The following is a 14805-nucleotide window of genomic DNA, read 5'->3' on the forward strand; positions in this document are numbered from 1 at the left end:
CCCCCCCCCCCCCCCCCCCCCAAAAAAAAAATCAAAACTCAAACTTACCTATACGCATAAAACGCCATACCATTTTTCCTCAACAGCGGCAAAAGCTCCCTCTCACACCCCCTAGCAACAGCATTATAATGCCCCTCATACACCCCCGGCTTCTCGCACCCCGCCTCCTCACACGCGCCCAAAAACCGCTCCACCTGCTCCGCCGAATAATTCGACAACCCATACTTGTCCATCTTTCCCTGCGCAAGCGCCTCGCCCATGGCCCGCGCCGAGTCCGCAAACGGCGTCGTGCGGTCCGGGAAGTGCAGGAACATGGTTTCTACTGTGGAAACGCCGAGGGATTGCAGCGACGCCGTGATGCTCTCGTGAAGCGCCGAGGCCGCGTGCGCGCCGGCCGTGCTGCTGTGGACTTTGCTGTGCAGTGTGAAGCGTGTGCCGGCGGTGGAGCGGCCCAGACGCCATTCTGAGGCTCCTTGGTCTGAGGGCGAGTAGTCGCGCGCTGTGTCGAGGTGTGTGTAGCCTCGTGAGTGGAAGGAAGTTAGCAGGGCTTCAACTTCTGATTTGGTGTCGAAGCGGACGGTGCCTGGGTCTTTGGTTGCGTCTCCGATCTGGGGTTCTGTTAGGAGTGCGGGATGGGGGGGGGGGGTTGTAGATTGTTTGCGCACCATGTGAGTTCCTAAGATGATTTTGGGGAGGGATTGGGAAACCATGGTGGATTTGGGGGTTGATAGATATAAAAGTGATTTTAGAGTTTGTGATTTTGTATGCTCAAGGATTGCAATTTTCGTAGGGAGTTTGTCACTATTCACGCTCGACTTTTGTAGTTGCAGTCTACAGTGCCCTTGTCCTATCGGTCCGGTCTGTCATGGTCACTATTTACGCCCACATCTCAAGTGGACTTCCAAGAAATTCACGGCATGTTTTCCGTTACAATTTTTCGTTCTCGTAGTCCAGGGTCGTGGGGCCTACTACCATGCAGTGTAGTGCTTGCTTGCTTCTACTTCAAAACTACCACTTTTGTTGTACGTCTACTATCCTGCCATGCCCCCCATTACAATTGTTTAATCTGGATAGAGAAATACGTATTGTAGCAAGTCTGTTGACGGAGCGTTGTTGCACTGACTAGAGACACTCCACTACGGCCGTAAAGTGTACCTCCGGTCCGATATCTCCACTAGGAACATTGTGCAGTGTCCATTACATCGATGTACCCAGATACTCTAAGGAGAAGGAGCTATGGTTGATCCACAGAAATAGTTTCAGGAGTACTGACTTGCGCATTATGTCAGGGTGGATAGTGTTAGGCAACGGTCTAGGCGTGTCTGTGGTTTTGCCTATTACAATCCTCTTTGGGTATAATGATGTGACTTTACGTAGAAGCAGATACGCTGGAAAATTCACGATGAACAAAAGCACTTAATGATTCAAAGTATAAAGCCTTAGCAACGATCACGTATGATGAAAGTAAAACGTTGTACTACGATCAATACAAAGCACAGCCTTGCAAGAAGACTTTTGAAAAAATCAGATTGCGTACACCATGTCCACAATGAAAATGTGCCTGGCCTATGAAATCAAGCGGACAAGCACCCCCTTTGCTAAACCAAAGGGTTCCCTCGCTGTAGTAAAGCCATTTTTCTTTTTTGGGTCTGTGGTTTAGGTCGCAATCTTTAGAAAAGTGGACAGAAGCTGAGGCTAGCTCGACTCTACTTCTTCTCCAAATTTATGGGTCTAAAGAACGCCAAATGGCTGAATAAGACGTGATTGCAGACATTGTGGAGTTTCTTGACATGGAACTAGTGCTACACTGACACTACTTACCCCATATCTCTCCGTAGTTGACGCATGCACCACCTCGCGACCTAAATCTTCCTTCATCCTCACCCGCACTTGCCGCCCGTTCAAGCACGGTCTGAACCCATTACTCACATATCCCCCAGCATGATTCACCATAACTGGCGCATAACGCGATATTGAATACGATCAACCATTATCTTGGCAGTGGGTTTCCTCAGCCTCAGCCTGCGCCTATCGCGAAATTTTCCAAGACTGACGATACTGCCACACTATACTCAACTCAAGTTGATCAGGGTCCGCAGAATCTTGGAAGACTCTAGATGGCTTTCCTAGCCGGTGTTGTGATAGGAGGGATAACTTGGGTAGCTCCATCTCCCTGGTCACAATAGTGGTATATAAACTGTTAGCAAGCGCCAACAACATTGAACCAAGATATTCAACTCTTCGCCTTTGATTGTCTGCCAGCAAAGAAAGAACTGGTGGTTGAACCAGCGATTCAAACTTTCTCATTTGCTCTCATACTAATTCATTACGAACTTTTTCCGTCATCACGACTTTTTTCACAATGGCAGAGCCAATTGCAGTTATCGGGCTAGACGCAAAGTTGCCCTGTGACGGCGACAGCGTACAACAATTTTTCGAATTCCTCGTCGCTGGACGATCAGCTCGGAAACCCGTGCCGAGTGATAGATACAATGCAGATGCATTTTGGCATCCGGATCACCACCGGGATGGAATTGTATGAACCCCCTCCTCTCCCAGAAACGTTCATTTCGAGTATGTTCAAAATCGTGGTTGATGCTAATACAAAGAGAACAGATTGCAAGTAAAGAAGGCCACTTCATGAGCGGCAGCGTCAAAGCCTTCGACGCCCCCTTCTTCGGCATCACACCCGCCGAAGCCGCAGCGCTGGACCCTCAACAGCGACTTCTCCTCGAGTCCTCATACGCAGCCCTAGAAAACGCTGGATACACATTAAACGATATCCTAGGCTCCAACACGGGCGTGTACACGGGCTCGTTTGTGTACGATTACCGTGATGTGACGATCAAAGATACGGATGTCGCGTTGACGTATTCGGGTACGGGAAGTGTGCCGAGTACGCTTGCGGGGCGTGTAGCGTGGTTTTATGATTTTAGGGGGCCCGCATTTACGGTGGATACGGCGTGCTCGAGTAGTATGGTGGCGCTGCATCAGGCGGTTATTGGGTTGAAGTCGAGGGAGTGTAATCTTGTATGTTGCCACTTGCGTGATCACTTCTCTTTTTTTTTGTGGAAAGGGCTAACCAGCTGCGATCGGCAGGCACTTGCGTGTGGTACCAATGTTATCCTCTCACCAGAGTTTGGACAGCAGCTGAATGGGCTGGGTGTCTTGTCGCCGCAGGGTGCTTCGAAAAGTTTTGATAAAGAGGCTAATGGGTATGGTAGAGGTGAAGGTATTTCGGTAGTTGTGCTCAAACGCATGTCGGATGCGATTCGCGATGGAGACAGTGAGTATCTGATTTTTCAGTTTTCGTCCAAGGAAAAGAAATCGAATATGCTAACTGAACTGCTTCAGCTATTCGAGCTGTCATTCGTAACAGTGGAATCGGCCACGACGGAAAGGGTGCCCCTCTACCGGCACCAGTAAGAGAGTCTCAGGCGAACCTTGTGCGAAGGTGCTATGCACAAGCAAAGGTTGATCCTTCGGAAACGCGCATGTTTGAGGCACACGGAACAGGTAATGTGAAAAGCTGAACTCATAGAAAGGCAAGCAACCTAACGATTACAGGCACAAACGCGGGAGATCCAACTGAGGCAGGCGCCATCAGTGACATCTTCAGCCGCTATCGGTCAGAAGAAGAGCCCATCTATATTGGCGCCCTTAAGAGTAACATCGGACACACTGAAGGAAACTCTGGTATTGCGTCTTTCATCAAGGCAGTGCTGACCTTGGAGAGCGGCATCATCCCAGCAAATGCACACTTCAAAGAAGTCAACCACGCGATTCCGAAGAAGTGGCATTTCAAGTTCCCAACAGCTGCAACTCCGTTTCCCAAGACTGCCTCAGGCGTTCGCCGGATCTCTATCAATTCTTTTGGTATTTCGGGTACCAACGCTCATGTGGTCCTGGAGGATGCGCGTCACTTCTTGGAGTCACATGGTTGTGATGCGCCCCACCGGACTATTGCCGAACCTCGACTAGCCGGTACAACTGGTAAGTCTAAGGACACACCCAATCTGATTCCTCCATGTAGAAGGGATATGCTGATCAAGATTATGTATAGCGGAAATACCAGCAGTCATCAACGGTACCGCCTTTACTCCGCAACTCTTAGTCTTCAGTGCCTTCGATCAAGATGGTGTTTCCAGGATGTGCAAGGCATACGCAGAGTACCTACCCAAGATGACGGATTCACTTTACAACTTGAGTTACACACTCGCAAGCAAGAGGTCCAGATTCTCGTGGAGGGCAGCCGTCGTAGCAAGCTCGGGCCAGTCATTAGAAGACAAGCTGTCTGAAGGGCAACCAGCCACACGTTCTCTTGATCAGCCTGGTCTTGGATTTGTTTTCACTGGTCAGGGCGCTCAGTGGGCTCTCATGGGCACGGAATTGATGCAGTATCTGGCCTACCGACAAAGTGTTGAATGCGCGGATGCCTACTTGAAGACACTGGGCTGCGAATGGTCTGTGATCGGTAAGTCGACCCAGTTTCAACTCCATATTGGAGACGAAAGATTTGTGGCACAGTTCGCTAATTGATTTACAGATGAACTTTCGAAGTACGAGGGTGAATCTCGCATCAACAACGCCGAGTTCTCGCAAGCACTGTGCACAGTCGTTCAAGTTGCACTTGTCGATCTCCTGGCTGATTGGGGAGTGAAAGCGCAAGCTGCCGCTGGTCATTCTTCGGGTGAAATTGCGGCTGCATACTCGGCCGGTGCCATTGATCAAGAGAGTGCATGGAGAATTGCATACTGGCGTGGTAAGTGTTCTCAGAGATATCCTGCTATACCGGTTCAAAAAACCCTTCTTGGATAATCAGCTGACCACTCGTTACGTATAGGCAAGCTTTCCGTCCAACTAGCTGCCTCCAAGGACCAACCTAAGGGGGCTATGGCTGCTGTTGGTCTGGACTCTAAAAAGACACTAGAAGCTATTGACAAGGTCAATGAGTCTGGATTCCAGACTGTCGGAAAACTGACAATTGCTTGCATGAACAGCGAGAATAACCACACTGTGAGCGGAGATGTTGAACAAATTGACGCTCTTGTTCAAATGCTCGGTAACGAGAGCGTCTTCGCGCGCAAGTTGAAGGTCGAAATGGCATACCACTCGAGATACATGGAGCCCATTGTTGGACAGTACACCAAATGTATGGGGAAGATTATCCCCCGTCCGTGGAATGGCCAACAGGTTGATGTGCAGTTCTTCTCATCAACATATGGCACGAAGATCGATCACTCCAAGCTACGGGAGCCCGCATACTGGACTACGAATCTTGTCTCGACAGTGAGATTCAATGAGTCGCTGACAGAGATGCTCAAAGCCTCGTCCGATGTCAAGTTAGAGGGCCGCTCATTCAGCCTCGTCACTGATGTCATCGAGATTGGTCCTCATTCCGCCTTACAAGGTCCGCTCCGCAACATCATCGACGGGGTGAACAGGGGAGGCAGTGGTATCAAGTATCACCATACACTGAAACGAGGAGATTCGGATGTGGAAGTGATCATGCAGGCCGCTGGAACCCTGTTCACTCGGGGCATCGAAGCGGATCTGCTGAAGATCAACCATGTCGAAGGAACAAATCCCATTTTGATGACCGATCTCCCCCGGTACCAGTTCAACCACTCTCGTGAATACTGGAGCGAGTCTCGACTAAGCAGGAACTTCCGATTCCGCACCGCTGCTCGCCACGAGCTCCTCGGTGCGCCTGTTACTGATTGGGATGCAAAGCACGATGCTATCTGGCGCAACTGGATACGTCTTTCAGAGAACCCATGGGTCGAACATCATGCTGTCTCGGGGGCCGTCTTGTATCCAGCTGCCGGTATGCTTGTGATGGCCATTGAGGCGTGCAAGCAACTTGCTGAGATCTCGAACCCTGCAAAGGTGATCAAAGCTATCCGTTTCCGCGAGGTGTCTTTCCATTCTGCACTGCAGGTTCCCGACAACAATCTTGGTGTCGAGTCACATCTGCACCTGCGCCCGGTGAAGCAGGCAGCTCGGGAGACAAAGACTTCTCCTTGGCGTGAATTCCAGGTACTTACAGCTCAGGAAGATGACCAGTTTCGAGAGCATTGCTGTGGTCAGGTTCTTGTTGAGTATGAAGAATCAACGACTGCCGTCGATGCTGGTCGAGAAGATCAAGCCCTCAGGGATCATGCTCAAGTCCGGATTTCGGACGCTCAGCAAAAATGCAAGACTCAGGTTACACCTGACCAAATTTACCGGGCCTGGAAGGACGTCGGTCTGTTGTTTGGTCCGACATTCCAAACCCTGTCGGAGTCCGCTGTCGACCACGAATCGGGCGTGACGTTTGCTACCATCAAACCGACCGTACCGCTTCTAAAGTCCTTGATGCCCCTGAACTACCTGCAACCACATCTCATCCACCCTACAACATTGGATGGTGCACTACAGGCGTGTCTTGTGCCTCTGGTTTCCAACCCTACAAGGAAGCAAAACAAGCCCATTGTTCTCTCATTCATAGAAGAACTTTGGATCTCCGCAAGCACGCATCCTGAAGAGGGCTACCAAGTCTTTGCTGACTACGACGCCTGCAACCGCAACGAACACACCTTATCCTGCACTGCAATCGACACTAACACCAAAGTGCCCATGATCCGAGCATCTGGCTGCAGAGTCACCGAAGTCGATGGCGGTGCCAGCACATCAAGCTCCGAGTTGGACCCTAAACACAAAGCATGGCACATCAGATGGAAGGCAGACACAGATTTCGCCGATTTCGGTGCGGAAACTGAAGGTTTCCAGAAATATCTAGATGCACTGGCGCACAAGAACCCGCATATGAAGTTCCTCGATATCAGCAATGGCGCATATACTTTCACCAACGAGGTCCTCACTACACTGGCCCAGCGTTATGGCGACTACGACTTGACGGATAGCTCTATCTCGTCTCTCAATGAGATACAGAAGAAAGTCACGGCAGGTTTTGTGCAGCCCAAGGTCCTGGATATCATGTCTGAGCCGATGCACCAGGGCTTCAAATACGAGTCATATGACGTTCTTGTAGCGCCTGTGGGCGCGATTCCCAACGCGCATATGGATATCGTTCTCCGCAGGTTCTACAGTCTTCTTAAGCCTGGCGGCAAGATCGTTCTTACGGTACCATTCGGTAAGGCTGTAGCGAAGAGCTGGGCCAAGTATCTTGCTCAGCAGGGGTTCAGTGAACGAGGCGCTTTGTTTGGGGACAAGAAGTCTTCGGTTCTGATTGCTAGTGTTCCTGCCACTGACAGCAAGGAATCGGTAGTAAAGCCTAAGACTTATTATGTTGTAGCCGATCAGGCGTCTGAGAAACAGCGAAAGGTGGCTGAGAAGCTGGAGTCGTCGTTGAAAGAGAACGGCGTGGCTGTCAAGATCATTGCTCTCGCCGACTACGAGAAACTAGCGACGACAGCTGACCAGGAGGCAATCGCTGATAGCGCTTGCATCATGCTTCCAGAACTAGAGAAACCACTGCTCGCTACCGCCGACCAAGCTGTACTATCAGCACTGAAGAAGATAGTAGGCGGAAAGCGGCTGCTATGGGCCAACAAGGAGTCTCCCGACACGGATCTCGTCACTGGCTTCGCTGGAAGTATCCGTCTTGATCTTCCAAAACTGGAATTCGTCACTCTTACCTTCCAACCCGAGGAAGGTGATGAGAACATCGCAAGCAAGATCTTGGAGGTCGATACACGCTTGTCTTCGCACCGCACAGGTGCATACGAGACATCGTACAAGGTCATCGACGGCTCTATCATGATTGCACGACTCATCGAAGCTCCCGCATTGACAAAGCACGTCGGCCAGATCTCTGATAACAGCCTGACTGAAATGGCATTCGGGGCGGACCCAACGCGTCCCCTGCGCCTCAAGGTCCAGCAAATCGGATCCTTGAACTCATCGTGCTTCGTTACTGATCATTTATACGCTGCTCCTCTGAATGCAGACCAAGTAGAATTCAAAGTCAAAGCTACCGGTATGAATTTTAAGGATCTAGCTATTCAGCTTGGCATGATCTCAGAGTCAGCCATGGGTCTCGAGGCTGCGGGAATAGTCACTCGCGTAGGATCAGGAGTGACGCGGTTTAAACCAGGTGACCGGGTCTTTGGTTTTACGTACGATGGCTCGTTCACTACTTACGCGCGGACTGGCGAGAGTATTCTCGCCAAGATCCCTGACAACTTGTCTTTTGCTCAGACTGCCATCATTCCAGTTGTGTACTTGACAGCATGGATCTGTCTCTACGAAATTGGCGGTCTCGCCAGGCGTACGAAACGAGGCAAGAAGCCAACTGTACTCATTCATGTTGCTGCGGGTGGTGTTGGCCAAGCTGCTATCCAGCTGGCGCAGCGTGAGGGAGCAGAAATCTTTGTCACGGTTGGAAGTATTGAGAAGCGCGATCTCCTTGAAAAAGTGTACGGGATCCAGCGCGACCACATCTTCTCAAGCCGCGATTTGACCTTCAAGACTGGTGTGCTGCGCATGACGGCCAACCGTGGAGTCGACATCGTAATCAACAGTCTTGCTGGCGATGCCCTTCGCGCCAGCTGGGAACTCGTTGCGCCATTCGGAGCCTTTGCTGAGATTGGGCTAACCGACATCGAATCTAGGGCTCGCATCTCCATGGCCACTTTTGCCCGAGGCGTGAGATTCGAATCACTCGAGTTGGCGTACATGTGGAGGACCGACCCAGAGCGACTTGGTAATCTCTGGGCAGACATGATTGAAGATACGCTTGGTCGTAATCTCGAAATTAAGACGCTTATCACGAGTTACCCCGTCTCGCAGATGGAAGAGGCAATGCGTCTGATTCAGTCTGCCAAGCATATTGGAAAGCTGGTGATTGAGTATCATGACGAGGATGTCGTTCGGGTTATTCAGCCGCCCAAGCAGGCTGCTAAGCTTCAGAATGACGCTACATATGTTATCTCTGGAGGCTTTGGAGGGCTGGGCTTGGAAATCATCCGCTGGCTTGTGCAGGCTGGTGCTAAGAATCTGATCGTTCCTTCGAGGAGAGGTCCTTCGGATGAGGCAAGCAAGGCACTTGTGGCTGAATTGCAGGGCAATGGCATTCAGATTGCTACTCCTTCGTGTGATATCACGGATAAGGCTGAGTTGGAGAAGGTTATCTCCAAGGCTCTGGCTGAGATGCCACCAGTTCGTGGATGCATTCAGTCGTCTGCTGTTTTTGCTGTAAGTTCTCATTCCTTTTGATCAGCATCGCCAAAGGCATATTGAAAGATCTTTTACTAACATGTCTCGACTTATAGGACAACGCTTTTGACAAGATGACCGCGGAACAATGGCACCAGGCTGTCGATGTCAAAGTAAAAGGAAGTCAAAACCTTTGGGACATCCTCACTTCAACCAGCAAAACCCTCGATTTCTTCATCATGCTATCCTCCCTCGTCGGCAACATCGGCATGAGCGGCCAAGTAAACTACTGCGCAGGAAACTCTTACCAAAACGCCATGGCCAGGTCTTTGGCATCCCAAGGCCACAACGTCGTCGCACTCGCCGCTCCAGTCCTCGACGACGCCGGCATGGTCGCCGAGAGACCAGCACTAAGATCCTACCTCCTCTCGACCGGTCTCGCCTTCATGTCCTCTGAGCAACTCGTCAAAACGCTCGATTACTACTGCCACCCCGGCACGAAACTCAGCGTCGAGGAAGCCCAATCAATCCCACGATTCTGGCTCCCGAGGTACACTGCAGATGAAGGCGCTGAGCAACCAGCCTGGCAGCACGAACCAATGTATAACCACATGGTCCTTCGCAACGGCGCAGACAATAGTAATGGATCGTCTGGAAACGGGGGCTCATCTACACGATCGACGCCCGATCTCATTGCTGCAGTGACATCGCTCGAGGAAGCAGAGCAGACAGTGCTCAAGGCGTTGCTGAACCAACTTACCAAGACGCTCAGCTACGACTTGGAAGAATTGGACGCTGATAGGTCACTCAATGCGTATGGTGTGGACTCCCTTGTTGCTGTAGAACTCAGGTTGTGGATGACAAAGGAAATTGGAGCTGATGTTTCGGTTTTCGATTTTACGAATGGACAGTCTATTGGGCAGCTTGCTGCAAAGGCAGCAGCGAAGTCGAGGTTTTTGCCAGAGGTGAAGGGGGCAGAGAAGGCGGAGGGAGCGTAGACTTGAGTGGGATTTCTTCTCGATATATTTCTTAGGGAGTTGGAACGTGTAACGAAAATTGATTAATGTTCACAATGTGCTTGTGCCTTTCCAGTGACAGTGAAAACAGTATCACGTGCAATGCTACGGAGTTAACGCTAAGCCCGGGGACCCCTCAATTGCGACGCGCTGCGCTACCAAAGATGCCTCGGATGTCGTTCTCCAGCACAATGACGCGGGCGATGCTCGGTTCGGAGCGCGTTGGCGTTGCGACAACGATTGCCGAAGCCCAGCATTTTCCTTTGTCTTTACCAATCAACGTTTTTCCATACTTTTCAAATATTTCATTGTCGCAATTACGCACATATCACGCCAAATTCTCCCAAACCTCCACGCGACCGCCATGACGTCTCCCGCTGAATTTACAGGATGGCTGGGTCATGACAAGAGCGCCGCTCAAGGAAAAATGACATGGTCTTCTTTCAAGCCGAAACCCTTCAGTGACATCGATATCGACATCAAGGTCTCGCATTGTGGTATATGTGGTAGCGATATTCACACGCTGCGCTCTGGCTGGGGCACTACGCACTATCCTACATGCGTCGGACACGAGATTGTCGGTCATGTTGTTCGCGTTGGAGAAAAAGTCAAGAATGTGAATCTGGGCGACCGGGTCGGTGTAGGCGCCCAGGCCTTTAGCTGTCTAAGAGACGAATGCGAAGAATGCAGCGCAGGCATCGAGCAACATTGTACCAAGATGGTAGCCACGTACAACTCAAAGTACCCGGACGGTAGCTGGAGCATGGGCGGTTACGCCGATTACGTTCGTGTACCTGCGCATTTTGCCATCAAGATACCCGCAGGGCTTAGGAGTGAGGATGCAGCGCCCATGATGTGTGGAGGCATCACTGTGTATGCGCCGCTCAAAAACAATGGCGCAGGACCTGGCAAGAGAATCGGAATCATTGGTATTGGTGGGCTTGGTCACTTTGGCATATTGTTTGCAAAAGCGATGGGCTGTCAAGAAGTTGTCGCCATCAGCAGGAAGAGGAACAAGGTTGAAGATGCAAAGGCAATGGGCGCAACAAATTATATCGCGACTTCTGAAGATGAAAAATGGGCAAGGAAGCATAGCAGAACTCTCGATCTCATCATCAGTACTGTCTCATCTCCAGATATGCCTTTAGAATCCTATCTGCGACTTCTGCGTACAGGTGGCTCTTTCATCCAAGTCGGCGCGCCAGAAGACAAGCTTCCTGCAATCACTGCATTTGGCTTGATTGGCAAAGGCTGCAAGATCGGTGGAAGCCAGATTGGCAGTCCCAGGGATATTGAAGAGATGCTGAAGTTTGCTGCGGAGAAGGGAATCAAGCCGTGGGTGCAGAAGCGCAACATGAAGGATGCGAACCAGGCCGTAGTCGATATGGAGGACGGTCATGCTAGGTACCGATATGTCCTGGTGAATGCTGATCACGGGGATCGCGCAAAGATATGAAAGTCATCTTCACGTTTTTGAGGGTGGTTTCACGGCACTCTAGTTACACATTACATTGACATTTTGAATGTACCGATTTTGTAAATTCCTCTCTGATCATTCACACGGTTCATTGCCACAGTGTATGCATCTCTCGGAAATACTTGTATAAATACTGCCTTACTCGACCTTTACTCAGCTTGAACGCCAGACACTCGCCTATGATCTACTAAATCATCTAGTTACAAATTCCTACTGCTACACTCGACGATTGAAACTAAAGAGGTTCTCAATCACTATGCCGCTGTTCTCGAAGAAGCCAGGTTTACCCCTTCCCGAAGACCTTAAACCAGCATATAACACTTTCGGTGAGAGCTTTCGTGACACAAAGGAAATTATAGAATTAATCCACCTTTAACAAAAGCTACTCCTAAAAGAAATCCCCGTAGCCGAACTCCGCTGGGGACAAAACGGCCTCGCATGGAGACTCCGGCGCTGCATCACCATGGAGACACACTTTTACGACATCCGCAGCCGTAACCCTGGTGAGCCATGGCTCAACGGGTTCCTCGAATGCTGGGAGGCGTTTGAAAAGCTCAAGGAGGAGGAGTACTCTGTCAACGGCGACGACCACCCCGACGAAGCCATTGAGCGCATACACTTGAACATGCACGTCCCGATCTATGAACGCCTGATTTCCCTCCTAGACCGTCTCTCCAACGAAATTGGCGTCTGGAAGTTTGGCGGTGAAGCGGAGTGGGCGGCCCAGAAAAAGGCTGAGGATAACGAGAAGTAGCCAATGGGGGTGGCGTTTAGAGAGAAGTTTGCGAGGCATAGGTGGTTGCAGGATATGAAGCAGAGGGTCCAGGAGAAGAAGGCTATGCAGTTGTTGAGTGATATGGCGGAGAATCTGGAAGAGGGCGATGACCGGGACGACGAAGAGGTCGACGAAGAGGTCAACGAAGAGAACGACAAATAGAACGACAAAGAGGAGGAAGAAATGCAGGCCATGAAAACTGCGGTGCAAGAGTGGAATTTGTTTGATTAAATTCACTTCGAAGATGACATAATTGTAAAATTAGGAATGTTTGGGTATTACGATTGAAGATCAACTGTTAGAATTGGGAATATAGAAAATTATTCAGGGGGGTCCTTGGAAGATTACATCTCTGCATCGTATCATCGTGTACACTTTACTTGGCTTGTTAAACCAGTAATTTCGTGTTTCCCATTCTCTGTCCGGTTCTGAAAGTTGTAGGTCGAACGAGCGAAGAAGCGATGGAATGACTTTGTACATTTCGCAGAGCGAAATCTATCCGAATTAGCAGAATCACTTGAATTTCTACAAAAGTAAAACTTACGTTCTTGCCAATACACGTTCTTGAGCCACCACCAAACTATTCACAATGTCAGCCCACAATGTTCGCAACCGCAAAGAAAGGGAGAAAACTAACCTGGAACATACACCTCTCCATCTTCGCCGCATTAGGCCTAAACCACCTCTCTGGCACAAACTCATCCGCATCGTGCCCAAAAACACCCTGATCACGCTGCACGACTGCCGCGTTGACACCAACCCGCGTCCCCTCTGGAAACCATTGTCCCGAAATGACACAACCACCCTGAGGGACACGACGAGGCAACGTCATACCAACACTAGGATGCAATCGCATCCCCTCCTTGCAACAAGCCATGAGATACGACAGCCCAACCGCCTCGTGGTATTGGATATCCTGGCTGAGCAACCCAGCTTGCTCCGCCTCATCAATTTCAGCAGTGAGCTTAGCGTATGCTGACGGCGTGCGCATGAGGTGGTATAGAATCGACGTTATCGCTGCAGCGGTGGTGTCGGAGCCCGCAATACTATTTCCAATTAGTCCCTTTCCCATCTTACACTACAACAAAACATTTAGTAAATAGGGAGATGAACTCACAAAGCCCCATACGCCTCCATCTTCACCTCTGTAATCCCAAAATCCTTCTCCTGTCCTTTCTCCTGCATAATGGTAAAGAAACTCTGCAGCATATCCTCGCACTCCTCTGCTTTGCCGTTCGCAATGAGATGCTCGCGCTGCTCCACGCACGCTTCGGATGCAGATTCGATGTGCTTGAGGGCCTTGAGTGCTTTCAGTACGCGCGGAATGGCGGCACCGCTGAGGAGGACGAGGGGGCGTAGGTATGTAGGAGCGACACAGGCAACTGTGATAAAGGGGATGAGGAGATCGAGGGCGTGAATGTAGCCTGCATGATCGTGGGCATTTTGTAGGAAGCCGAAGGGGTTACTGAAGAAGAGTTTGCCGATCACGTCGAAGGCGTACCTTTTTGTTTTGCTGTGAGTTTCAGGGGTTTCAAGGGGGAAGGAGGAGGTGAGCGTACCATTGTACCCATTCAGACATGTCGATAATTGAACCTTTCATGGCGCGGTCTGTGAATTTGGCTATAAGGAGCTGCACACATCTGTCAATGTCTTCTTCGAGCTGGATGATGTTTGACATGGAGTAGACTGAATTGACGATTCTGCGTCTCTCGGAATGTTGGCGCTCATCTAAGTTGGTAAAGGCGTCTGGGTATCTGGCCCAGTCTGCTCGAAAAGGAAGGTAGAAGTCGGTCTATATGATTTAGTATTGTTTCCATGCGATAAGATGAAGCTGGGGTGTTTACCTTGGTAAAGCCTGATTGCGCAGAATAGATAGTCCGGATGGCTTCTGGGTCCGCTATAGCAACTTCATTTGGGGCTATCCGAACAATCGGTCCTACGACTGTCAGTCTTTATGATGTCTTTGAGAATTGGTGATGCGAAGTTACCATATTTCTCGTGGAGTTGCCGTTGTGTCTTATCTGAACTGCCCGAAGTCACATCGATGATGTGCCAAAGACGAGTTATGGAGGCAAAGAACGGTCCCGGATATTTAGCCAATGGATGAAAAAACCTAGCATAGACTACCCAAGCCACAAGAGATATGAAGGAGAGCATTGGGATCCAAACTAATAAGTTGAGCGGGGGAACGAAATTTTGTATTGTCGGAGACATGATGGAGATGCTCGAAGATGAACTAAAAGACAAGGCGATTGTAGACAGCAAAATCAGAGACCTCTCTTTGATCTCGCAAACTTTTGCAAGTAGCCAATAATATAAATGAACAAAATCCCTTTGATACTTCTCTGATCTTATATCTGGAATCTATACCAAGAAAT

General features: G+C 50.1%; 5 protein-coding genes across 5 annotated transcripts in view; 3 read left to right on the top strand and 2 right to left on the bottom strand.

Moving 5' to 3' along the window:
* COCCADRAFT_38690 (uncharacterized protein) overlaps positions 1-710 on the bottom strand; it is a gene marked incomplete at both ends in the record, with an annotated part of 1326 nt that extends 616 nt beyond the window's left edge. Inside the window, 2 exons of the mRNA XM_007716333.1 lie at positions 49-608; positions 666-710. Of these exons, the coding sequence (XP_007714523.1) occupies positions 49-608; positions 666-710 (605 nt within the window). The remainder of the gene's footprint in view (positions 1-48; positions 609-665) is intronic.
* Positions 711-2362: 1652 nt separating this feature from the next.
* On the top strand, positions 2363-10157 carry COCCADRAFT_6898 (uncharacterized protein; the record flags this gene model as incomplete). Its single annotated transcript, XM_007716320.1, has 9 exons — positions 2363-2536; positions 2617-3030; positions 3100-3286; positions 3355-3516; positions 3568-3993; positions 4064-4474; positions 4547-4762; positions 4844-9198; positions 9276-10157. 9 exons carry the CDS (start codon positions 2363-2365, stop codon positions 10155-10157), a joined length of 7227 nt encoding a protein of 2408 aa, XP_007714510.1.
* A 382-nt stretch (positions 10158-10539) lies between these two features.
* On the top strand, positions 10540-11631 carry COCCADRAFT_38692 (uncharacterized protein; the record flags this gene model as incomplete). The annotated part of the gene is made up of 1 exon (XM_007716334.1): positions 10540-11631. The coding sequence occupies one exon, from the start codon at positions 10540-10542 to the stop codon at positions 11629-11631; it is 1092 nt and encodes a 363-aa protein (XP_007714524.1).
* A 277-nt stretch (positions 11632-11908) lies between these two features.
* Positions 11909-12658, top strand: COCCADRAFT_38693 (uncharacterized protein; the record flags this gene model as incomplete). The annotated part of the gene is made up of 4 exons (XM_007716335.1): positions 11909-11978; positions 12048-12402; positions 12448-12553; positions 12605-12658. The coding sequence occupies 4 exons, from the start codon at positions 11909-11911 to the stop codon at positions 12656-12658; spliced, it is 585 nt and encodes a 194-aa protein (XP_007714525.1).
* Positions 12659-12751: 93 nt separating this feature from the next.
* On the bottom strand, positions 12752-14641 carry COCCADRAFT_101960 (uncharacterized protein; the record flags this gene model as incomplete). Its single annotated transcript, XM_007716336.1, has 7 exons — positions 12752-12922; positions 12972-13007; positions 13065-13473; positions 13545-13928; positions 13987-14219; positions 14272-14363; positions 14416-14641. The coding sequence occupies 7 exons, from the start codon at positions 14639-14641 to the stop codon at positions 12752-12754; spliced, it is 1551 nt and encodes a 516-aa protein (XP_007714526.1).
* Between the last annotated feature and the right edge of the window lie 164 nt (positions 14642-14805).

This window comes from Bipolaris zeicola (assembly GCF_000523435.1).
Source record: "Bipolaris zeicola 26-R-13 unplaced genomic scaffold scaffold_135, whole genome shotgun sequence".
In the NCBI taxonomy this organism is placed as follows: Eukaryota; Fungi; Ascomycota; class Dothideomycetes; order Pleosporales; family Pleosporaceae; genus Bipolaris; species Bipolaris zeicola.